At 42.8% G+C, this 27,054-nt stretch overlaps 1 protein-coding gene across 6 annotated transcripts; it reads right to left on the reverse strand.

Moving 5' to 3' along the window:
- Positions 1–957: 957 nt before the first annotated feature.
- Positions 958–17,717, reverse strand: LOC119222473 (solute carrier family 41 member 1). 6 transcript variants are annotated; one of them, XM_037479177.2, is made up of 11 exons: positions 17,523–17,717; positions 14,792–15,150; positions 6,417–6,524; positions 5,508–5,579; positions 5,280–5,424; positions 4,712–4,858; positions 3,704–3,848; positions 3,437–3,516; positions 2,276–2,410; positions 1,973–2,121; positions 958–1,407 (listed from the first exon to the last, which is right to left on the reverse strand). In XM_037479177.2, the coding sequence occupies exons 2-11, from the start codon at positions 15,104–15,106 to the stop codon at positions 1,234–1,236; spliced, it is 1,470 nt and encodes a 489-aa protein (XP_037335074.2). In that variant the 5' UTR covers positions 15,107–15,150; positions 17,523–17,717; the 3' UTR covers positions 958–1,233. The 6 variants fall into 6 exon arrangements, with proteins under 6 accessions (XP_037335074.2, XP_037335071.2, XP_037335072.2 ...); XM_037479174.2 differs by lacking the exon at positions 17,523–17,717 and adding an exon at positions 16,644–16,989; XM_037479175.2 differs by lacking the exon at positions 17,523–17,717 and adding an exon at positions 16,528–16,989.
- Between the last annotated feature and the right edge of the window lie 9,337 nt (positions 17,718–27,054).

Below are 27,054 nucleotides of genomic sequence, written 5' to 3' on the forward strand. Positions count from 1 at the left end.
ACTGTTTTATTACACACTAATTATTGGCATAGGACTTTTTTTCTGCATTTTACACTTGATTAATTGCTCCTACTATTCAAAATTGTGGTCTAATTTCCAGAAAATCTGTTGGAAACCTGGCTGGTGATTGTTTTTATATTTCTACTTAATGTCAACAAAGTAAGAAGTCATCTGATTTGCGAATTTCAAGGTATTTCGTTATCCTTCTAGTTTTTATTAAAAGATTACTGTTCATAGCCACAAAATCACATACACAGTCAACAGACATTTGTCACATAGTTGATTCCACACTTTCCACACACATTTTAAGCGCGCGCACGCATGCACGCACACGCACAAGCACACACGACAGGTGTCAGTGAACACAGCAGGATTACAAAATAAAGCCCCTAGACTCATTATGTGGCAGTGTCAACATTGAAGTACAGTATGAATCTGCTAACAGAGACATTTAAATGGAGCTATTACAGTGTATCTATATGGGTGTAAATGAGAATGTGCATGTTTCGCCATCTCTCTGTCACGTACTTATTCTACTATTACTTTTCTCATTTAAGTTGTAACAATTAATTAAAAAAATATTTTCCAAAACATAAAACTTCTTTAAATCACCATTCTCATACCAACTTAAATGATTTTCTTTTCAACACACTTTTAAAAATCTGCACTGTGAAATAATGCATAATTGTGAGATCAAGATGTTTCAACATGAAGGATATTTGTTGGATGTGGACGTAAAAATCTGTCACAAATCGAACAAAAAATACGAGCTCATCCCTGGGCTTTATGAATTTGCTTCATAAGTACAGAAAGAAGAAGGCTGTGTTGTGATTATTACATTGAATATGGCTTTGAGATCACAGTGTTCTTTCTATGCTGTACCACTGGACTGCAAAAACCAAAGCAGAACATTTTTGCATGAAGACACTACTACAGTTCCTCCAGGATAATCCAGTGGGGATTTAAAAATAATCAGCCTAAAGAGTAATAACATCAAAGCTTTATCTCAATCTCTTCATTTCAGAAGTTGTACCTTCAATAAGAATCCTTTGCAAGTGGCACATTTATTATGTGCAAAGAAAAGCAACATTGTTGCAACATTTTTCACTGGGCTGACTGACCCAGTGAAAAATGCTTTATTGTCCAATCAAAAGCATCTCTGTGTGAATGTAAATAACTTAATAACTAAAGGAAAGTGGCTGGCTAAAGAGTTCCGGGGTCAAGGGGAAACCTTCAGAGACCCAGGCTCTGAACCAGGGAGACGCTGCGGAAGCAGAGGGCCAGAAAGCCCGTCCCCAGCAGGTCCCCCAAAGCAGTCAGGTAGGGGATGGAGAAGTTGTCGGGGTCCAGGCTCCGCCTCCACATCGCACGGATGATGAGGTCAGCAATGTAAAGGAGGATGGTCACCTGTTTGGAGGAAAACACTGAGCTGAGAAGTCTGCTATCAGAGGATAGAACAAAACATGGATATAAAGGGGCAAATGGGGTAAAGCAGGTGGCAACGATTGGGTCTGAAAAGTGAAGCTCCTGCAGGAGAGCCTTTAACATGCTCTTTACTGACCAGCAGGGGGAGACAAAATAAGTGATTGTATACAGAAGCCTATGAGAAAATGACTCCCTCAGACATGTTAAACATTGTAAATATGGGTTTATGGCCTCAATCTCTAGCTTTTTTTAGTAATTATGGTCAATTTATAATAAAAGCAAAGTATGCTTTATGGAGGGCTACCTTGTGAGTGACTGGCCAGCATGACGCCCTTTGGACCCGTCTGGGTTTTGGCTGTGTTCACTTTGACTTAAACTCTTCTCCTGTGTGTTTTCATTTCATTCATTTTATTGTGAGCTTTTTAATGCTACTTCTGGTTGCAAAGGCCAAGATGGTGAAACGGCTGACTACAAGGGGGCTGCCCACTTTACAGTCTCAATATGAGATATACAACATATGACATGGCACTAAAGCGGAATGGATTACCTGGAGCAGAGCGGCACACAGGTAGCAGACGGTGAAGGCCACCGTGATGGGAGCCTCCTCTCCCTGCAGCAAAGAGATGGCGAAGAGGAAGACCATGTGACCAGGGACCACCAGCATCAGGAGCACCCGCGCAGACTTTGAGTTCAACCCTGGGAGACATGAGCATTGTTCTTCGAGCATTCTTCGGGTTGTTCATGTATTTAATTACACAAGTTTTACGCGTGGGCCAACAAAAATGTTTGTTGCAAACATCAGCCTCTAACCCTACGTGTGGGTAGATACTAATCAGCCTGATGGCGTTACCTGAGGAGAAGAAGGTGATGCAGGGATTGGGCCAGTGCTGCCTCATCTTGTAGGGCAGCACCCCGGGGATGCTCCAGAAGTGCAGGTAGGTTGAGATCCTGCTGGCCTGGATGGCCACCAAGTTACCACCCACTCCTACACGGGACCAGGGTAGACAGAGGGGTTCCGGTGAGCATGTGACACGTCGCCTCCCCGCACCGATTCACTCACAAGAGCCGGTATTGATTTGGTTTTCTCATGAATCAACCTCATTTGTGCCAGCCTGCACACATAATTAAAGCCAAGGGGTGACACAAGACACCGTCTTAATAAGCCAAGCTGCAGAGGCCAGTAGTGCGAGAACAACACAGTGTCTGGTCATGATCAAGTCATTTCCAGATTTTTAAAACAGATGTGACGCTCTACAAAGCAACAAAATAAAGGCTCACCACTGATAAGGGGGACGGGGTTGACATTTTAACCGAGTTTCCCCTGTATGAGCCCTACATGCTGCTGCCTGCGCCTTTTACCAACCTGAACACATTCATGCTCCAAGTTCTTCCCCACACGGCCAGTACACATCATGTGGAAAAAAATGGACCTTCTCTTAATTCTCCCTGCAGCTTTTTGAATCCTAATTCATTGTCTTAAACCAAATGCACAAAGGAAAGTCCACTGTGGCAGGATGATGAAGCCTTTGAGCTATTGAAGGGCTCGGCACCGAGCGTTCAGGGACTATGTGACAGGACTGTTGAGTTTGTGTTGTCTCGTGGAGAGACTGGACGGACCTTTGTGGTACTGGGACTGGCTGTCCGGCCTGAGGGATGTGGCCAAAGACTGAACAACGAGACCTGCTCAAAAAATGTTAACTTTATAATCAACTTAGTCTGAAAATATCTGTTCAAAGAAACAAGCATGAAAACCATTGGCCTTTTCCTTTCTGAAGTTGTTTTTCCATATTTGCTTTTGCTTTAGTTTACTCTGGTCTTGTGGTTTGGAATTTGTTCTCTTTGTTTTGAAAAAAGTTTTTGCTTTAGATTACGTTCTAATGTTTGGATGTTTAATGGAATACCATTATATGAAAATACTTTGAAAATGTAGTTCAATATGATGTCAATATCAACGGCGTAAAGCGACCAAAACGCATGTATCTATCCGGTTGACTACATTCCTGTGGCTCACCGTTGATGACGGGCGTGAAGACCGCCATGCCCTTAAAGTTGGGATCGCTCACTGTCCTGTCCAGTATTAGGCCTCCGAAACTGGGAAGCACAAACACAGAGGGGAAACCGAATGTCACACGCAGTAATGAGGGCTGCTGCTTTTCTCCACTGAACACATCCTTCATATCCGACCTTATATTGTTACATACAGCATTTCTATTAAAGAAGTTCAAATGTAAACTTCACGGGCCACAAAAGGTTAAAAATCATGCTTAAGGTGAAATACCTGCTGATGGACATGGCCACTATCACAGGCTGCCACCCCGAGCGGAGAACCTCCCGGATCTGAGGGCTCCGTCGGGCCACTGCCACCCAGATTGGGATCAGAGCCAGAAAGAGCAGACACACCAGGGGGGACAGGTACCATACATCTGTGGGACAGGGACAGACACCGTCTTAGACACTGCAGAAACCAAGGGGTGCACCTCAAGGAAACAAGAGGAGAGGAGGCTTCTGGAGGAGAGGAGTGGGAGGAAACACCGGAGAAGTCTCTATGGCTCTAGTCATGTAAAAGCGGCAGAATACCATGGCGATGTTCTACATTTATTTTTAAGAAGCTTCCCAATGGAAACCTCGACAAGACGAAGGTTGTTTGCACCTTGTGCAAACAGGAATTAGTTTACTATAGAAGTTCTTCAAGTCTCAAATACCACCTAAATGCAAGCATCGCTTAGCTAATGCGGAAGATGCCGGGCCAAGCACTGATGTTAGCGCAGGGGAAGAGTGGTCGTCAAACTACTATGTTTGAGTGCAACCGAGGCAAGCCCGTCAGCACAGCTCTATCGGCCAAGCTAACGAATCTCCTCGCTCAGTGGATTGCCACCAGCTGCCGGCCCATCAGCGTGGTAGAAGATGACGGGCTTGAGCTTGTTCTTCAGGCAGTCACAGGTGATCCATCTTACAAACTACCATTTTAATCTAGATTAATTCCAAGATTACAGTGAGATTAATCTAGATTAAAGAAATTAATCTATGCCCACCACTATGCCCACGATTAGTTAATTTATATATATATATATATAAATGATGCAAGGAAAGGAATTTAGGACAAATGTTAGCATATTGAAAAGTGTCGAGCCATCTGAGAAAATAAATGTTGCTTTTGCAGATATCCAGTGTGATCAGCGCGCTCGAAATGTTGTTTCTCATTGGACTATGGGGGAAAATGTCCAGAGGCATGACGAGAGGTACGAGGGGGCTCCCATCACGTCTCTGTGTGCCTCCATCACCTCACCGATGTATTCGTAGAGTGTGCTGCTGACCCCGGCCAGCAGGGACAGGGTGATCAAATCGCCCAGGCTGGCAGCGATGGGTGTGGCTACGTTGTCAGGGTTTATGCCCACTTTCCTGGAGCCGATGATCACTCCGATCATCACCAGGCCTACAGAGGGGGGTGAAACACGTCAACACAAAGGATTTTTGCCCTCAAGATTTACTAAACATTGACACTGACCATTTTTAGAATAGCAAAAAAGCAGTATTTTTTTATATTTCTCTGTAAACCAGAGAAAGGAGAGAGACAGTGCAAAGAGGGGACTGAGCAATAAGCAAATGAATAAAACATATTTAACAGAACCATGGGAAACTCAACAAGCGTCTTCTACACACTCGGTCATAAGAGGCCAGGATGAATTATGGATTATGGGTGATGTGGACATGTGTAGAAGCTGCTCGGCGAATATGCTGCACTTGACTCATCGATGGTGTTTAACATCCGGGTAGAAAAAAGGAACTATGGAGGGAACAGTTCCACGTTTTGGAAATATACATTTATTAGCTTCATGTTGACATGTCCATGTTACCTAAGGAAAGAGCGGCGACGAAGGCTGTGGTGATGCTGCTGGCACAGAGGACAGCTGCCTGGTCCAGTTCAACCCCCCCTCTGGAAAACGACCCCAAACACACGGCCGCTACGGCCGCCAGAAAACCCACCACCGTGGCCTGGACCTGCACCGGATACAGGGACAGGCAGAGCGCGCTGCAACCAGCAGTCATCTTTACTTATTAAACATTTAACCATGTCATGTTACCTGTATCAGGGCCAGATTGCTGCACACCATGGTCCACTGTTTATCGGGATCGTCCATCTGGCCTGTGTTGGCCTACAGAGAAAAGGAGACAATGATGTTACAATACAATAGACAAAGATTGTATTCAATTAGGCATTACAATTATATAGTGGTGGTTTACAGGGTAAATTATGGTATTGTTAGGAGTGGTAGAAATTATTACTATGTGTTATATTATGTGGTGAATTGTGATATTATGTCATATGAAATTTGAAAAATGTAAATGTTTGTAATAGTAGTAAAATATTATATTATGAAATATGACGGTATATGAATTTGTTATGATAGGTATGTGTTAGACATTAGATGATAAATGTGATATATGATAAGTTATATTATGTTTACTTGAAGAAGCTTTAGGCCAAAGGGTATAATCCTTGAATATATTCAATGTATATTGATGGGGTTAAGAACTAGGAGACCGAGGGATTTCAGTAACGATCCTAAGAAGACGCCAGAGGGAAGATGGACGACGCACTCGGACCAGCTGGGAGGGGCTACCGTTGGCATCACAGCCAATCACTGGAGGTTGTGACAGAACTATAAACCACTTGTCACCATGTCCTCCGATTTGGTGGCATTGCAAAAAGTTGGTCTGTAAAATGTTAGAACTTAAAAGGAGGACCTTCTGAAATGACCGTGCCATCTGCACAGCACTAAATTCTAAGGCGAGATATCAAGAACATTCTGAATAATTTACCACGTTGGGCCATCATGAAAATCACGAAATGCACTTATTGTAAGTTGCTTTGGATAAAAGCGTCAGCTAAATGACATGTATTGTAATCATGCCTATTTGTACGTTAAGAAACCATTGGTGGATTGATGAAAAATGAATAGGAAAGATAAGATAAAGATGGCCCTTCTTACCGCGGTGGAAAGGCGAGCAGCCAGGGTCATCTCCAGGTTTCCTTTGAGTCCGACCAGCGCAGGCACCAGGATGAACACCTCTGTTATTACCTTAAACACCTTCCAGTGCTGGAAGACACACACATTAGCATTAGCATGACACAAATAAGCATAATCATTACATAAATTCAGACTAAATTACTCCAAAAAAAGAATCCCCCCTCGTGTCTGCATCACGTTGCAGTCAAACATTGACGCCCTCCCAAGATGTCATGGCCTTATCCGAGTATTAAGGCCATAATTGGTATTGTCCTAAATTGTCTAGTGCGTTTCAGCTCTAAAACAAAGAATATATACAGTCACATTCAACCAAATCTTTAACTGGTCAACTCTTCAGACTACTAAAAAAATACCCAAATATTGTCTTGTTTTGAATCTTGACGGCCGCACCTATCGGGTGGCGGCACGGATATCTGCATGTCTGACTGACATCTCCCAGTGGATGTCCGCTCATCATCTGAAGATCAACCCCGATAAGACCAAACTACTTCTCTTCCCCGGAAAAAAGTCTCCCACTCACAACCTGACTGTTAACTCCGGCGACTCTGTGTTAACGCCCATTCTGACTGCAAGGAACCTCGGCGTGACACTTGACTCCCCACTTTCCCTGACTGCCAACATCACAGCGACAACACAATCCTGTAGATACTCGCTCTACAACATCAGGAGAATACGACCCCTTCTCACTCAGAAGGCGGCGCAAGTACTGATTCAGGTTCTTGTCATCTCCCGCCTTGACTACTGTAACTCTCTCCTGGCAGGTCTTCCTGCTACCGCCATTCGACCACTGCAGCTTATCCAGAATGCAGCAGCTCGACTGGTCTTCAACCTTCCGAAATTCTCCCACGCTACACCACTTCTCCGTTCTCTTCACTAGTTACCAGTGGCTGCCCGCATCCAGTTCAAATCATTGGTGCTCACGTACCATGCTGTGAATGGAATGGGTCCACTCATCCATGACATGGTGAAACCCTAAATCCCGCACACTCCGCTCTGCATCTGCCAAGCTGCTTGTTCCTCCATCACTGAGAGAAAAGCACTCGGCGAGATCGCGACTCTTTGCTGTCCTGGCTCCCAGATGGTGGAATGAGCTCTCTGATGACATCAGGACTGCTGAGAGCCTTTACATCTTCCGCCAAAAACTTAAGACACACCTCTTTAGACTTTACCTTGACTAAAACACTAGTAAACCGTAGCACTAACAAATGGTAGCACTTAAAATGTACTTATAATGGCACTTTAGTTGGCAACATGTTTTGAAACTGCTTATTAGATGAAAATTGTACTTTCTTGTTACTTGTTCTTCTGAGTTTGTATCTCTATGTAGCAATGCACTTATTGTAAGTCGCTTTGGATAAAAGCGTCAGCTAAATGACATGTAATGTCATATATTTACAGAATCATTTGGTTCTCCAGAATGTTATCAGTTGATCCTTAAGTCTAGATTTGATGAAATTGTCATGAATTCATGGAGCAGGTGGCAACCTCCGGTTCTGCATCATCACTAATGAGCCCATGGGGCAGCTTTTAGTGTCAAAAAGGCCAAAAGCAAAGTGCGTTGTAGGGCGGGCTTACTGTGAATACTCCTCCTCATTCCAAATATGGCAAATCCAGTTCATTCACATATTCTAGACCAGTGATTCTCAACTGGTGGGTCGCGGACCCGTTTTTAATGGGTGAGGACTTTATGCATGGGAAAATAAAAATTAGAATTAAAAAAAAAAATCACAAAAAAATTCTTCCTGTGATTTTATTTTGAAGGGATTTTTTTTAATGAGTGTCGGTTTTTTGCCGGCTCGTCCATGTTTTCAGCAGCGTGTGCCAGGTTGGGTCAAACCATTCTGATATGGGGGCGACATTGGGTTTTTAGGATAATTTAACATCCTGAATATAAAATGATTGATTTTGAAGAAATTTGAGAATTCGAGAATGTTCCTTGATTTGGGTTAGTCATTAAGGGGTGATGGTGGGTCACGGAGCCAGACCAGTTGAGACTGTTCTAGACTAACCCAGTAGGCTACTCTTCCAGCTTCCGAATGTCTGAGCATCGCCTGGCGCTGCGCTACAGAGGTTCAGTGGGTTTAGAACCGGCACAGTTCACAGAGTTTTTTCTCACTACTACTCCAGTTGGCAAGTCCAAGATGTTTTGGATCCCTAAATAGATGTCCATATAAACGAACAGCAAGGCTGTCAAGAGCAGTCTAATGTGGAGCAGAGGCAGAGAGAAAGGGAGCGAGGGAATTAAAGATGAGGAGAGACTGGCACAGTAGGCCGGAAATAGAGGAAGGAAGGAAAGACTTGGAAGGAAACAGTCAGAAAATACGTTTTGTTATAAAGGAAAATTGTCTCGGAAGCACAGATTTGCTCAGTGATTTAGATAAACCGAATTACAAAGGGTGTAATGACGTAAGGTAATGTCTTGCAGCAAGAAGTTGAGAGCAAATTAACTTGTGTAGAAACTAGGGCTGTCAAATGATTAAAATTTTTAATTAGTTAGTAAATAGTAAAGTAGTAGTAAATTAATCAGAATTTTCAGTGGATTAATCAGGATTAATCACTATTTGCAATTACACCTTAATCCTAACCATTTTTTCTTTCTGAAATGCATACCAAAGATAAATAAAAGGGAAACAGATACATAATTATCATTATTATTATCATCATTATTATTTTTTACATAAATACATGTTATTGATATTTGACTTGGTTTAATTCATTCCAGAAAGTAATCATAGCAATGTTATTTGATAAGTTACAGACTGATTTCCCTGCATGGCTCTAGAAGGGTCTCGAGCCTCTGCAGTTTATCCCACTCTGCTGCGGTCGGCAAAACGAGTTTGTGCTCCTGATGGTCCAGGGCTGCGATGACCGGACATGTCAACCCTCCCGATTTTTTCGGGAGACTCCCGAATTTCAAAGCCCCTCCCGAAAATCTCCCGTACCGACCTTTCTCCCGATTTCCACCGGACAATAATAAAAGTTTCACCTTGAAGTCGAGCGGCAATTAGAACGGAAAAAGATGAGACTGGCGCTGCAAGGAAAATTTGGTTGATTTTGTTAATGGCCTGCGCACGTTCAGCGTGGACTGGCGCAAACGACTTGCTGAACCTGACGGCCTGACATATGCCTACAGGTGGCAGTAATGTTTTGTATAAGATGAAGTGCATTCCCTAGAGCAGGGTTTCTCAACTGGTGGGACCCTTTTGTAGTGGGTCGCAGGCCTTCGCATGGGAAAATAAAAAATATTTTTATTTTTATTTTGAAGGGACTTTTTGTAATGCAGCGGAGTTTCGTCTCTTTTTCCGGCTCGTCCGTCCATGTTTGCCGTCAGCGCGGCAATTGGAACGCGGAAGCACCCCCCACCCCGCCCCCGTCGACACCGCTTGCGAACGCGGAAGCACCCCCCCCCCCCCGTCGACGCCGTCGACGCCGCTAGCACCCCCCCCCCCGTCGTTGACTGATCGAATTGGGTCGCGGCTTGTCATTAAGGTGGGTCCCAGAGCCAGACAAGTTGAGAACCACTGCCCTAGAGGAAGAGGTACTTTCCTGACCGGAATAATTTGCTGGCCAAGTTGCCAAGTTGACTTGAGCTCCTCCTTCCTCCTTCTCCTTCTATTGTGCTATTGCTCCACCCACCAATGTTAAACACGACCAATGAGCAGGTTTCGGCCTCCTGAATTGTTACTATAGCAGCAACGAGGGAGGGCAGGGGTGGTGATGAGGTTTAAGGGGGTTAAAGGGGTGTATGTGTGTGTGTGTATGTGAACTGGACTTATAGGTGTAGCTGAGGCTGTCATGCTGGATGGCTATCTTTGGACATGGCCCACTTCTGCTATACTCATGTGATGGAGACAGCAACACAGAGGCTTCTCTAAATCAATAATGCTCTTATTGTTGATAAAGTTAGTTATCATCCAGACAGTGCTGTATCATGTGCGTTTAGTTCGGTTCAGAAGAGTTCAAGCTATATTTTAGGCTAACACAAATGTTGCAAACAGTGTGCTTTTCTTTGAAACAGATAAATTCAGATATACTCCCATGTGATTTCAGGATATCAAGTTTCTATACCCTCTCTATCTGGCCTCCGTTCCTTCTTCCTCCAACCACTAATTAAATTAACTATCCACTTTCATCCCAAGGCTCCCCAACACCTAAATCTGATTTGGGAAGCTGGGAGACGCTACACACTCCAGGGCTCCATCTGGTGAACAGAAGGCTGCAGGATGTTTAAAACTACTGGACTGTCAGTGCAATAGCTGCTCCATCGATCCATCGCTTTGTGGGAAAACACCGACCACCATCCCTTCTCGACCTGTGTAATTATTCCAAAACTCACCCCAACTCACCCCAATAAAAAGGTGTTAAAAGGAGCTCAATACAAAATGTGGATCATCTTAATCTCCACACAGCTCTCAATATGGAGTCTGCAGAGCTGACAGTGATAGCAATGCTAACAGAGCAAACCACAGAAACATTATTGACATTGCTAATAGCGTAGAGGGGGAACAGAAGGATGGGCGCCATGCATTTGTAGTCATACAGTGGCAAAGGTCTGCCCCTAAATTCTTGTGGATATAAAAACAATGCTAGCTGAGAGCGTTCTTACCCAAGAAGCAGGTCAAGTTCATTTCAGCTTCTCTAAAATCCACTTTCTACAGCTGTCTGGATAACGTGTGTGCACAGATCCCTTTCTCGCCACATTTCTGATTCAGCCACAACATCCCATGAACAGTTTTTCCCATCGAGACATCGCCCATCCAACCACAGGCTCAACTGTATCCATAGTTCAAAGCAAAGCTTTTTATACGGCGTCAAAATGATGTTCATTAGGTTTACTATCCTTATGCGTAGCCCAGTAATTTCCGAAGCAACTTTGGGAGCCAATGCAGAGCGGCAGAGGGAAGGGTTGTGAACAGGCATCTCACTGGTTTCAACTTTCATGCCACAGACCTGCAGGCAGTCTACAAACTTTTCCAAAGTGTTTTAGTGGCTCAGCCATGGCTAATTTGTCCTAACTATAATCTTTCCCTGACCAGAATGCATTTGCTCTGCTGTTACGTAAAGAGCAAGGACTTAAAAAATGGTCAAATTGTTTAAAGATTTGATCATTTTTGACGTTTGTGATAGAATTTAAGAACTCGTTTTTTGTAAAAAAGTATGAGGTATAAAAAAAAAGGTATAGTTTTAGATACTTGGTTATCAAACTAGCGTCCATTAATCTCTCAAAACTTATTTATTACTGTCAATCAAAGGTTTCATCTTAGATTTTCATACTTGTATAAGGTCCATAACAATACCAGCGGAGACCAGTCCGAGTCCTGACACCAGGTACGGCAAAATAACCTGGGCAGCAATGAGCCAGGAGCTCTCTGGTATGAATCCATGTTCAGACCGGGTCAATTTCCATGTCACGCCACGTAACTTCCGGCCCTGGTACCGTAGCTCCAGCTCCAGATGAGTCACCACCATGTTGGACTTTGAGTTAGTCCAGCACTAAGTTCAATGTTTTGTTATCCCATAGTATGTGAAATAGGATCCAAGTGTAAAACGGGAAGAAATGAGTCTCATGTGTCCAAAAAACCCTAAACTTTATTCCAGTTGTCCCTTCCTAAATGAAGTGCGCAGGGGAGTACTGAAGAAGGTCGTTCTTGGTTTAAAAAGGGAAGGTTCAAGTGCTTGAAGACCAGAGACACCGTATTTGTGAATGCACAGTTGATCCACTCTCAAAGAATATAATACATATCTTCTTACCTCTGAGGAAAATTGAATGAAAGGTAATCAGCTACTGCCATGTCATCAAATGTGCCAAGGTAAAACAAGTAGAAGATTGTCACTGATTGCTTATCTTTTAACTGGAATGTGGAGCGACATCTTTGGCCCAAGGGTGAGTCAGCAGGGATGAGGGAACTATTTGTCAGCATCCCCAGTGAACGCAATCAGAAAGACCTTTTGTTACTCATCAGCCTCCGATCTTTGTCAACAAGTGCAAATGCAGTTCGGCTTTCAAAAGTCCAGGTTCTTGGATCAACTCCAGAAGCCATTTGCTTTAGTCCGAAGCCTTTAGGAGTTGATTGCTTGCTGGAGCCAGTCCTCAGTCTGTTTGACCTCCAGCTTGAGTGCACAGCTGTATCCTGAAAATGATACTCGGACACCCAGCCTGACAGCTGAATGATTGACGGCGATAAGAAGAACAGTTCCGAAGAGCTTGAGTCCTTTGTGCCTTTGGCAGTCCAGCTCCTTTTTTCCCCCCCCCCAAAAAAAAGAGCTCAGTGATGTCGACACAAGATCCCGGGAGGTCCACTGACGAGACGCAGCAGCCAGCCTCCTGCAGGCTGGAGTGCTCCTTTCCTCCTGCCGGCGCCGGGGTAGTCCTGCTCCCCCCCGCTCAGCGCTGACGTAGCAGAGGAAGAGGCAGGGCTGTGTGCGAACTCATGATGGGGAAACAACCATCTTACAGCCCCCGGCCTCCCTTTCTTGCTGCGTGGCTGCCTCTCGTCCTACCTCGCTCTACCTCCATGTGACATCCCTCTCACTGCATTGGCCTCTCTCTCTCTCTCGCTCTCTCTCTCTCTCTTTGTACGTCGTGACTCATTCTTTCTCCCTGTTTCATTCATCTCTGGCTCGCTTCCACCTGCTACATTTGCATTGTAATCCTGTCATAAAGGGTACCTGGTGAAAGTTTATTATTTTTCTTTTTTTTACCACATTTATCACATTTTAATTGATATTTAAAAAAATGTTTTGCCTGAGAGGGCTTTACAGTCTGTACACATGCAACATCCTTGGTCCCCAACCCGCACAGGAAAAATTTGAAAACCCTTCCATGGGGAAAAAAGGGAAGAAACCTTAGGGAGAACGTCAGAGGAGGATCCCTCTATCAGGATGGACAGATGTCATGTGTACAGAATAAACAATGGAAAAGATGTATAATACAAGTTACCTCACAATATACAATATGTTTAATTCATAATACAGAAATTATTCTACTGATATATAATATCACAAATACAAGAATTCCTATCAATACTAATGCTAATTTTTCTACTTTAATTCCTAACACTCCAAATTTCACACTGGCAGAATAATTATTTAGCACATAATTTAAAGCATTTAACACAGGCTTCGTAAAGCGGAGTGAAGGAGATGTGGGAGAGAAGAGAGTGGAAGAAATACTGATGAGCTGTTGATGAGCAAATAAAATAAACTGTGTGAGGTTAACATGCGTCTACCAGTGAATGAGAAAATATGGTGCGAGTTCATCATAAAGCAGACAGGTGTGTATCCTCAAGTTTCTCTTTACACTTAAAGTGAAAATCTTTCTCTATCTCTGCTGATTGTGACCAACATGTTGCTGCATTTTTGTCACACATGTATGTCAAGTTGCGTTTTTGTCCTGTCTCCACAGTTGTTTTTTGACTTCCTGCTTTATTTTGGAAACTAACTCCCTCTCGTTTCAGGTCACTTGCCCTTCCTCATGTGTCACCAGTCTGGTTGTCTCCCCTGATTCCTGATTGTGTCCACCTGTTCCCACAACTCCCTCATGTGTACTTATAGTCTGCGTCGCCCCTTGTCCTGTGCCAGTGTGTCTTTTTGTTTTGCCCTGCACACCAGCCCTCACGTCAAGAGTCAAGTCCGATAACGTTTGTCACGTCATTTTTTTATTCCGGTTATATTTCCTCGTTAAGAGAGATTTTGAGTTTTTTGCCTTTTGAATTTTGATCACGACCTTTGTTTCCTCGTTAAGAGAGATTTTGAGTTTTTGCCTTTCTGTTATTAATAAAAGCATTATCAGCTGAACCCTCTCTCTGCGTCCGAGTCCTCCTCCTACGCCGCCACCTGCCTGACAATTTTAGCAGAAATTAGATCAAACATCGTTATCTGTTTAATGACGCATTTCTTGTCTGTCATTATCAAATAACCCAATCGCGGACCAGCTGGTTTGACTATTTCAGAAACTACTGATTTACTGGAATTATTCTGCCCAACCATACAGAGAAAACCATAAAATATCCAATGAGGGGTTGTTCACTGGGCTAAAATGTCTCGTTTATGGGAGCGTCAAGAGGAGAAAGGACAGACCAGTTTGAGCTAATAGAAAGGCAACAGTAATTTAAATAACAACAGAGTTATGAAGGAGGGCATTGTGGGATGCACGATGTAACAGCAGGAGAAGAGCACAACTGATCCCACTCACCACCAAACCGATGCTACGAATGGGATCGGTTTGTCAGTGCCAGTAATGGCCTCCCCGTGGATGGTTGGAATTAAACTCTAACAACAACTTTACTATTGACGTAAGGTACCAAACATCTACAAAACAGAGGCCGCGCTCTCACCTGCACGTCGTCCAGCACCATGCCGGCCATCACCATGCCCATCCCGGCCAGCAGGTAGGGGAAAAGCACCTGGAGGCCGATAGCAACGGACGACTCCTCCTCCACTTTGGCCACTGCAACCTTCGGCTTCCCCTCCGCTGTCTTTCGAAGAAGAGGCTGCAGCGCCGGGGATAATAAGAGGCCATCTTGGCCGTCTGGGGCGCCTCCTAGTGGGGCAATGGGACTTCCACCCGGGCTCTTCCCCTTGGAGCGGGACTTTTTGTTCTTCTTCCTCTGGCGGGTCTGTTGCTGTGGTGCTTTATCCTCACTGGGCATGATGGCGGTGGTAGTTCAGGCAGGTGGGGTGGCGTTGTCTCAATCTGCACATACAGAACAAGAATATTTCAATGTTATATCTATACCAGTGATTCTCAACTGGTGGGTCACGACATTTGCATGAGAAAATAAAAATTAGAAAAAGAAAAAAAAATCATCCTGTGATTTTATTTTGAAGGGACTTTTTTAATGCAGTGGAGTGTCGTTTTTTTTGCCGGCATTGAAGCAACTGCCATGATTGGTTGACTAGATAATTGCATTAATAAGAAATTGAACAGATGTTCCTTATTATAATAGTGTATATATATTTTTAGTTTAATGCTTTTACTACTGTTACATGAGTGGATACAGTGAGGCCATAGCAGTACACTGCATGTTTTTTGATGGACTTCAGCTTCAGCTGAGTAGTAGTTACAGTAGGTAGCTCAGAGGGATTGATTCAATTTAATTTATCAAATAACGGGGGGTTGAAGAAGAAACCAAAACCCTACATCACAATTTAGATTCCATGTTCATCTGAATTGTTAAATTTTTTTGTCCATTTTTTATTTCTAACTTTCTTGATGTTCTTGCTTGTCAGCCACTGGCTCTACATGTGTGAGAGAGCTCAGAAACTGTCATATGATGACCTGATAGCTGATTTTGCAGCTAGGAAATGCAGGCGTGTGCCTCTGTAGGGCTTTTGACAACTGATGGTAGTGAAAATGTTGTATAGTTCTATCGGATAGCAGAATGGTCTCTTTTGTAGAGATGGTAAAGTAAATTCTACTGTGCAGTTTGTACTTATGTATGGTAATTTGCACCAGATCTGTGTTTTTAGTAATTGTGGTGGTATTTGGTATTTATAATTTTATCTTTTATATAATTTATTTCTTTACATGTTTGTTTATGTAAATTATTTATGTTTAGAAGTTATTTGGGGAATAAAGAGAACCTAAGACATTCTGAATGGTTGTTATTCCTTTGGTGGTGGTGGTTGGTTGGGGGGGGCACCGCCAAGCATTTGTGCTTAAGGCACCCAAATGGCTAGCGCCGGCCCTGTGAGAGAGAATTGTACAGCCCCCAAACATATAGTTCACATCAACCTTTTAGAAAAAACGAAACAAATTGAATTAACATGACCAATTTTAAACGTGATTATTCCTTTATCAGCCTGGTGAATTCCCAGCATACAGTAAGAGATCAATATATAATTTTCTATATTCCAATTAAAAAGACAGTAGATCTAACAATCCTTTTATGTTTTTTTTTACATCCTTGCAAGACAAGAAATATGCAGAAGCTCAGCTTTTAGACCACGTGATCAGATCCAGATGATAACATGCTTTTCTTACTACCATTGACACTTGGTTCTTACGGAAACTTTGTGAGTGTTTAAACTCCAACATCTGGTGAAGTTTCTTGTGTGGGCTGAAGCTCACCGGGTGGTGTAGAGTACGATCCGTATGACTGACGTGTCTCGACAGAGCAACGCAATACAGTACGGATCTGATCAGGAATCTAGCACGCGCTCATTTATACCATTTAGAATACTCACAGGCGCGCGCTCTCAGCGACACGTAACTAAGGAGAAGCTCTGACTCGGGCATGAACGACACACTGACGGCTCGCTGAGCGGTTTACCGGGAGCATATCCGTCTAGCGGTACTTGATAGGTGTGCTAATGGCCCACTCGGTCCAAGGGAACCAAAAGGAGCAGAAAAAACTGCTCACAACGAAAGTAACACAAATGTTTAAACACACAACGACGACGGAAGCCTCCCGGAAATGTTCAGATGTGTCTGCAGCTGCATTAGATCCGCGTCACAACGCTAAAAGTCCAACAAGCATCTCCTGTTGACTTCCATGCCTCCACTGCACGCAGCCATGTCGGCATACCATAATGCCACAGCCCGAGTAACCACGGTTACGCAACCGGACGCTTTCCAATTGGATTACCAGCCTACCACCGCCCCCTGTGGAGTGAGCGAGCAGCTGCAGACGTTTGGAAATAACGTAAATAATTCCCCCAAAACCACGTGTTGTTTTTAGCATTATGATATCTGTGGGGATGTTTTTCGCTATTATTGTCATTACTTACTAAAACTTTCTTCACCCTGCCAGGAATTAAAAACAAAGTGGCACATACCTCATCCTCCAAACCCCCCCCCCCAAACAGAACAGAACTACCCAGTCATATGAATGACAGCAGCACAGCTGCATTATAGATTGTATCTCGTTTAAAAACAAGAAAGACACAGTCAGAGCATGTGAAGACAATCGCCATGTTAACAGTCCTATGACAATCGGCCCAGGTTTCAACTGGGAGCAAACACATGTGAAAATAGCAATGGACGTCCCTCTCCAGAGTCCCCTTCATGCGTAGTAGCCATGGCTGCTGAGAGTGGAGATATGTGTCTGCCTGTATCGTCCTTACCTTTGTCTCCAGAGCTGGTGAGGGTGAGCGTGTGCACGGCCGAGGTGAACCCCCGAGCTCTCGATAGTAACTCCGTGTATGCTTGCTATGCTATGCATACATCTATATTTAGCCTCTCTGTTTGTTTCTGTTTGCTCGAAAATTTTTAGACATAAGTCTGTGCGTTAAGATCCGTGTGTGTGTGTGTGTGTGGGTATGTGTGTGTGTGTGCGCGCACTGTTGGAGCGTGTGCATCATGGGGCATCATCTTGAATTTCATGGCGTTGGCAGATAAGTGATACCCCCTCCTGTCTCTTTCCATCACTGGAGACCTGGGGACAGAGACAACACCTTCACTTTTTCATTCATGCAAGGAATATATTTCCCAACTCTACAAAGAATGTTTAGTACAAACACGTGTTGGTGTGTCAAACACGTGTTACACTAAGACGCTCTAGCTGTAAAGTGGAGATAACTTAACGCAATGGTTCCAGTCCATTCTCACTTCAAAGGACCAGATTTGGGTACTTTCTCTCCTCCACTAACTTTCACGTGCAACATAAAGCATCGTGATGATGTTTTTTTTGTGACATCGGTGACATTTAACGGTTGAGTCGCAGTCATGGTAATACTTTATCGGTCTGTGTCTAAATGCAGTCCTCCCTGGCCTATGAGTCACACGGGTGACATCGTGAGAATGTCTCCATTTACTTCCACAGTGAGAATGTCTCACATGTGTAGCAGCTCTATCTGCTGGATGTAACTCACCACTGTAATTTTTTTTATGTTGTATCACTTTGTATGTGCGTCTCTGTCAGACTTCGAGTGCAGTTTCAGTGACATCTTATTTCCCCATGTCTGGTGGTATGCTTTTTTGATGCGTAATCTCCTTTTAAGTAGCAGTGTGTAGCATTAAGGAGGACCGATGGATGATGAGATAATAGTACAACGGAGTGACATGTCCGGTAAATGTGTGTTCCAGAGAATATAAGGTAGTCCCATTTACCAAGGTTAGTTGGTCATTGAAGGTCTCATGTAGTGTTCTGTTAAATTCACCCTAAGAATATGCAATTTAATTTAATTAATTCAATAAGATGCAAAAAATTCCAGATATCTCTTATTCAGCTGAACTTCTGTTAATCTTTACAATATGTAAACTTTACATTATGTTATATGAACACATATTACATGTCACATTCATCATTGATTATGTCTAAATGCACATTGCTTTAGTAAAGATCAAATATAAATATATGTGTTGTGTTCCCACCATAGCATTAACAAGCAGCTGGGTTTTGGCCTACAGTATTGCTACAGGACAAAACCCCCGCAAGAAGTGGTCCTCTCACCAATGTGGGATTTCTCTCACCACAGATACCACAGGGGTCCCTGTGCTGTAGAGTAAGATGATGTTTACAGAGCTTTCCTCCCCTTTCATTCCGGTCTAATTCTAGTCGATGAGAGGATAAGCCAACGGTACCTCCAGGAAACTTTCTTTCCGTTTGGGCTTCGTCAACTGGCAGAATTAAGGATTCAGACTCTCCAGTTTTCAGGTATTAGGCCTCTTCAACCCAACGCTTGCCGGACAGACTCTCGCCGGGGAGAGGATAGGACTACAGAAGGCTTTTTCTACCTCCTCCGCCTGGAGTGTTAGAGGAACAACTGTTGCTTTCCCAAGAACAGTTTCTAAAGATCCGCAATCAACAGAGACGACCACGACAGCCACTTCATATCAGGCCTTTGAAAGGACAAGCTCAAGTTTCTCCTAATCAATTCCCGAAACAAAGGACAGCGCAGATGCAGAGTTAACGTATACTTTAATGTAGCACCCATCCCATGTAACTATATAGTACTAATGGCCCGTTTCCACCGAGCGGTACGGGTCGGTACGGGTCGGGTCTGTTAACCATGATTTGGCGAGCGTTTCCACTGCCAACAGTACCCTTACACTGATAGGCGTGGTGTATTCCAGAAAGTAGTGGTAACGTCACTTGATAGGCGTGGTATTGGATGGAAAGTAGATTGACGTCATTCGATCGCGCGAAAACGGAAAGCTAACGGCAAACAACAATGGAGGACATACAGCCGATCCTGTTCTTGCTTCTCGATATGTGGCTGTTAAAGTAAATGCTGCGCGGCGACATTGTTGCGACAGTGTTGTAGTTTAAAAATGGTGCCTCAAGTGTTGTCTTTCCCCTTGCGGCACGCGCAAATGACGACACTCTTTCAACCAATCAATGTTCTGCAGTGAGTCTAGTAAATGTCTGAAATGTTAAATCTAAATGTAAATCTAAATGTTAAGTTTAAAGGTCAGACATGACTGGTCGTCAGCCATCAAGTTATTAATAGGATTTTCACTTAGACCATTACAACTTTACATAACGGTGATGACTCTCTTCTCTCTTACTCCGATACACTGAACCTGACTGTATACGCCCAAGTCCCACCCCTTTCCCTGAGAACGGAGCCGGATTGGCTGAACTGTCAGCACTAACCAATTAAACACGAATGTTACATACTGCCTGTGCCCGGCCATGCAACAGAGAGGGAAGACCACGCGGATAAGTTGATTGAAATCTAAATGTTAAATCTAAATCTAAATGTTAAATCTAAATCTAAATATTAAATCTAAATGTTAAATATACATTTAAATGTTAAATGTTATATATAAATGTTAAATGTAAATCTAAATGTAAATGTTAAATCTAAATGTAAATTTAAATGTTGAGTTTAAAGGTCAGACATGACTGGTCGTCAGCCATCAAGTTATTAATAGGATTTTTGCTTAGACCATTACAACTTTCCATAACGGTGATGACTCTCTTCTCTCTTACTCCGATACACTGAACCTGACTGTATACGCCCAAGTCCCACCCCTTTCCCTGAGAACGGAGCCGGATTGGCTGAATCGTCAGCACTAACCAATTAAACACGAATGTTACATACTGCCTGTGCCCGGCCATGCAACAGAGAGGGAAGACCACGCGGATAAGTTGATTGAAAGAAAATACAGTTTATTAATGATAACAAATGAGCAACGTAAAGTAAATAAAGTCAGTATAAGTGTTAGTCAGGAGAACTGAAAGCGTATACCTCAGGGTATATGAAGAATCACGTAAAAGGAAACAAAATCAGCAAAACGGTGCGGGAGAGAAGGAGAAGCAGCAGCCCTCCTTCAACCAGGTCTCCAGAGCTTTTAAACCCCCCAGGATACATCAAGCCATCCCAGGCGTTCCTGGAAGGAATCATTGGCAACCCGTCACACCTGTGCTCCGCTCACCTATAGGGGAGACGCAAATAGGCAAAACGAGGAGGAGGAGCCGGCAGGTCCGTAACACGAACAAAACAAAGATTGACTACTGCCACCATGTTAGACTGTTAGGGTAAATAAACGAGCTGAATCATGTACCACCACACAAACTATACTCATTTACATAAATGACAAACTTGAAACTGTAAAAATAAGGCTGTTATTGGAATAGCTTTTATTCACCTGTATCTTTTGCACCATATTTATGCACACTTCTAACTTGGTTTTTAGAAAACTATTTACATCCTGATGTCTGAGTGAATTCTGTGCCAGGGCTACATTAATGTGCGATCGTTTATTCTTATGAAATGCCAAGCTCTTGATCCCAACACATGCGACCGATATTTGGACCTTGTATTTATTCAGTGCGCAGTAACTCAGTTTCCAAGTTGCATTCATGTGTCTCATTACGTCTCCCTGTGGTGGCTTTCTTCTTTTGTTTTATTATTAACCAACCATGCACAATATGGGGCGCCGTTTGTAAAATGTTGCACGTTCTAAAATCCTGCGCAGTTTTCGTACATTTAGCGTTATCATATGAATAAAAAAAGCAGGACAATATCCACATGTCACTTTTTCAAATATTTAGAGACAAAATCATGTAAATACATGCAACAACTTTTCCAAGTACAATGTTTGGCAGTAACACAAAGTTGTTAAATAATACATGTTAAATGTAAATGTTAAATGTTATATGCGCACGATTTTAGAACGTGCAACATTTTACAAACGGCGCCCCATAGTACAAGTCCCTCCACAGCCGTAGATGTACCTACAGACAGGTTTTCAGGTTTAACTATGCGAGGAACACACATGTTGAACAAACGCGGACTCCTAGCAACACTTCCGCCAGTTCGTTGCCACACGCGGCCTGCAATGTTGTCGTTAGCTTAGCTTCCAGCTAGCTTGTTTCACACTAGCTAATAACTAGACACGTTCCTGCACAGATCCCAACGCATGGTTTTAGACATTTTGAATAAGGTCTTGTCAAAGTTTGGACAAACCTGAATGTGAAATTACCTGTAGGGCCTTAGAACATCCACTAAATGGACAAGAAAACACCTTATTGAATGTATACATAAGGCAGGTCTGCCTGTTTTATTTTCTAGCTGCAGGAACTGGGTTACACAAAAGATCTGCCTGACAGTGTCCTTAAGGAAGGCTGCTGGGTGGCAACCCATTTTTAGTGCTGAAAGATACTTTGCCTCCCAGGGACAGTTCATAATCACTCCACCAGGTGGAAGCATGGGTTAAAGAGACAGAACCAAAAGGAACAGTTCATGTCTCACACTATTGTGTGAGACATGAACTGTTCCTTTTGGCAACACTATACGAAAGTCAAAGACAGACCTGGTGGAGATACGTGTTTTCATTCAAGCACTTGACAGTTTAGACATGCTCCTAACTACAGCAATCAAAACAAAAGAGGCTTTTAAAAATGTTCAACATATTAGAGTTGACGAGGATGATGAGCAATTTTTCAAGATCTTAAGTTAAAAAAGTGGAGCAGCAGTTGTGGATGTTGTCATTGGGCATGGCGGTCTGTAAGCATGTTCAGTCTGTAACACGTTCTGGTCTTTGTTTCAGTTTATTGAAATATGATACATGTCATAATTATAGAGTCCTTCATTCTTAGAGTCAGAGATTCGGAAGCCCCAAGAGGTTATGGATGTCTGGTTTACAGCCCCTTACTGTTTATTTTCCACTCGTATTAACTCTAAATGAAAGCATGAAGATATCTGTCCTTATTTCTTTCCTCGCATTTCTGTCTTTGGTCTGTTTTAATAAGTACAGTATGTGGTTTCGCTCCATCTCACCATGGCTCAGTGAACTCTGGCATTAGCCTCTCCTGAACGCCGCCATGCAGACATACGCTAACAATTACATAGCTATACAGTATTTACCTCCTATAGAAATGTTTACATATAGACATAGACTGAATAGGAGGCATTGCCTCCAAATGGCCATCAACAGCCATTTGGCTGGCTGAACCGGAATTGAATGGTGCTCACAGGTGTGTGTCTACGCCTTTGCAATGACACAATCCTAGAAATTACAATTTACACAGAGAATTTCTCTGCTCAGGACGTAATTCTCCATCCACCCTTTATCCTTCGACTTGTCCTGGGTCGAGTCGTGGTGGAGGGTGGCCTAGGAGGCAGACTCCTTCGACACCAAGGAGCAGTGCCTCAACTCAAGTTCCCTCCTGGTGTCGCTCCTTACCCCATCTCTAAGGCTGAGCTACGGAGGAAACTCATTTTGGCTGCTGGTATCCCCGACCTCGTTCCTTCCGTCACCACCCAGAGTTTGTGACCAATGTTAATGGTGGGAATTAAATATGTTTCACATTTAGACCATCAACTATTATCCTATACACATGTATTATAGAGTGGTATACTTTTAAATAATGTGGCATCAAAAGGATATAAAAGTATAATTGATGTTAAAGGGGTAGTCATATATACTACAAGAAGAACTGGACAGACTCTGAAATCCATTATTTATATATTTTCTGGTCCTGAAGGCAGCTTTGTAAAGTTTCAATAAATAACACAGAGAATCATCCTCATCATCATCATCATCATCACGGAGGGGACAGGGCTTGCCTTACAAACTTGAATGTTCAAACAAAAAATCTGGCTATCTCAGACTTAAGTAAGGAGGAATTAAACTTCTAACTTCATGAAATACAAAATCATACACGGGGTCAACTCCATAAGCAGCGATGTGTCAATGGTGGATTGTTGCTTCAGATTTTGAAGTATTTCACCCTCAATAATGTAAATGTAAATGATAAAAATGTAATGCTCCTCCTAAGACAGCACTCTTTTGCATACCCCAGATCAGGTGTGTTGGTCTCGGTCCATGCAGCATTTCCCAAGCTTTGGCACTCGTGTGACGATAAGCTCAGAGGTTGATAGCTGTGATAGATGTGTTTCCAGGGTCTCTGGCCTGCTTGCTGGAAACTATCACGCAAACTTGTGACGTTGCTATAAATAAATGTCCTCGTCCCCTGTTGCTAGCCACGCTATGATGGTAGCCCTTTGGCCAGTCAGTCCTTCAGTCTCTCTATGTTTCTGTCCCCCCACCTGACGGCCTGCTTGTGAAACCTCCTAGTCTGAATATCAATGTGTTTGTCTGCATATCTGCGAGTTAAAACTATTCCAGCTTTACAGAACACCAACTTACAATGAACTTTATTGCTGCAATAGCTGTTTTGCAAAGAGCTACAATGAACATTTTATATATAAGTACATAAAAACACATACAGATACCTGGTGACTGTATCAGTAACATCATATCTGACTAAATGTGTGTATTACTGGTGTACCTCTGGTTTACCTTGAAGCACCTGTTGCTGCTCACACCAGCAGCTGTTGACGTTGCGACACTCCCACTCTATTGCTCTGTCTCAGGCTGTCTACAGTCTACACACACACACACACACACACACACACACACACACACACACACAAACTACAAAATGTCATGTAACACTTCCTTGTGTAGTTGGATTTACTGGGAAAATGCTTCCTGGTTTCTGTTGGTTTGTGTGCATGTATGTGCATGCAACGTGAAGTTGAGAAAAAAAAACAATATTTCAAGTTAAGCTTCTGAACCCAACTTTCAAATTCGTTGACACAAATGCAAAAAAAAACAACGAATGATTTTGCTTATCTAAAGCCCGACTTTTTGCGCAACATTCTTTGCAAACCCTTAACGCCTCATCTTTAAAATCATTGTTATGATATCAATCAATGGTTGCTGGGTATTTACTTAAACCTCCAAAAAGTTACAGTAAAGTTTCCCTTGCCTCTGATGAATGCTGCCTGGATCGTAATTTGCTTCAACGAGGATTGGGTTGCTCTCACTTTATCCAGTACAAATTCTTAATATCGTGGTTTTAAATGATTCAAGAGTGGAAGGCAAGGCTTTTCCCAGAAAAGATGAAGGCTGTAGTACATACAGTCAGTAGCAGAGCAGGCACAGGCATGTACGCTTGAAAGTTGATTCTGGGGAGTTGGCGCAGAATCTTGGTGGCTTCCTCGTATAGTATGGAATGCCGTTTTATTCTAAATTAAATAAATGAATAAATACATAAATAAATGAAATATGCATTTGAAATACATCGTGAAATGAATAAATGAGGCAATAAATACATAAATAATAAATACATTTAATCATTTCATGGTACTTTTATTTCATAAGTACACATTTTTTTTATTTCATAATGGCACTTTATTTCATAATGGCGCTGTATTTCATAATGGCGCTGTATTTCATTTCATGTTCTTATATGCAAATCAGGGGGCGTGGCTATCTATCACATTCAGAACAGACAACAGAACCGTGTGCAAAAAAGGCTGGCTAAGGGACGTGAGAGTGTTGACATAATGGAAGACATCGGTGGGCTCCGAGATAGCATGCTAGCATTAGCAGATCAAATCGATCAACATGGGTTATCTACAGATACTATTTTGACACAGATTGAGGGTTTTTTGGAATTACTAGGGCTTGCGGTTCCCACTTCGGCAGCTCTAGACTGCGGTCAACTCAGCCGACACTCGGATATCCGTGGTCAACTCAGCCTTCACTTGAATTTTAGTGCACGTTTATGCTGATATTTACGGTATTGAGCAAGTAACCGGAATAAAAGCTATTTAATCAAATATTCCGGACAATGACTGAAGTATGTGAGTTAGGGACTAGTCTGACTACTCTTGTACAGTAAATGCAATATTTTTACTGTACATTTTTATAGATTTCTCCAAAGTAAAAGCCCTATAATTACAAGTTCAAAAGCACCATTTCTCAAATACCCTGTAACCTACCCATGGCAGGACTCCTTTTCAGTGTGTCATCGTCAGTATGTATGAAAACCAAGTTAAGAAAACTCTCCATAGCAATACGCTCCATATGCCAAATCATGTTATGGTCATGGTTCAATGAACTTGTACACACTTCCAAACCCGAGTGCATGTTTGACTCAAAATGGGTGAGTGTGCGAGGGCTTTCACTATCACTGGCTTCAAACATCAAATGTTTCTCGGCAGGGTATCCTTTGGTGCGGGGCTTGTCATTGACAAAAATCACATCAAGCAAGCATAAAACATCTGTATACTCTGATTTTAAGAATTGGAAAGTCGAATTGAGGCATTTTCAGCCTTCCCATGGACATTTTTAAACTAGGCTTCAACATTATTGATTGGAAACTATTGTGCTGTTTATTTTATGTATAGGGTCAGGGGGAACTTCTAGACCAGGTGTGCTTTTACTTTACCTTGAACATGAGGATCTTTACAATGAATATTGATAACACCTGAGAACAGTTCTGATTTTCCGATTGTTGCTTACCTACATTGTGAGTCTCCTCACCTAACTGTGCTTGTGCGACAGTGGAAGAAATGTTCTCCACCTGCAAATTAACGTCAGAAATTTGATCTTCGATATGGTGTATGTCACTGTTTGGGTCTGCTTCTTGTCTTATTTTGTAGTTTTCATGTCTCTTGTGTCCCTGGGTAACTTCACTTCCTGTCTTCCCCTGTGATTGTCTGCCGTGCCTGATCGTTTCCACCTGTGTTCAATCACCTGCACCTCCCTTGTGTATTTAAGTCCTGTGAGTCGCTTGTCTTGTGTGGCTTCATTACATGTCGACCGTGTCATGTGTTCTGGTCAAGTAAGTTTGTTTCGTGTTCTCAAGTCCAGGTCCCTGTTTTTGTCTGTTTTGTTTTCTCCTCCTTCCTGTTTTTTCGGTTGGAGTGATTTTGAGTTCGAGCTCTTTGACTATTAAATTCCTTTTATTTTTCATCATCTCCGTGACTGAGTCCTCCCTCCTTGCCCTCGCACCCCGCGCTGTGACAGTGTAGTTTCTCAGCATTTGCAGATCTTGGTTGGCGCTCAACTAAAGACATTCTGACACCTGTATGTTGTTCTTCGGGATTTATGCTCCAACAATTCTTTTGAGAAGAAGATAAAAGGCATACTTTTGAAGACTAAGATGTTTTCAATGGTTACAAAGTAATGAGACACTGTTTCTTTTAAATTACAGTGATATGGCAGGAAAGATATTATTCTGTGGGCTGCATTTGTCCTCCCCATCCATCATCCAGAGGTTCTGCTACACAATACCACAATAATTCAAGGTCACCAGTGTGGGTGAACCAAATGTATTAAAGGGACCAGATTTAGGCCATATTGTTTCTGAGCCGGAGGCTAGACGCTAAGAAGCTAACTAGCTAAATG

The sequence above is a fragment of the Pungitius pungitius genome, chromosome 1 (assembly GCF_949316345.1).
Source record: "Pungitius pungitius chromosome 1, fPunPun2.1, whole genome shotgun sequence".
Classification (NCBI taxonomy): Eukaryota; Metazoa; Chordata; class Actinopteri; order Perciformes; family Gasterosteidae; genus Pungitius; species Pungitius pungitius.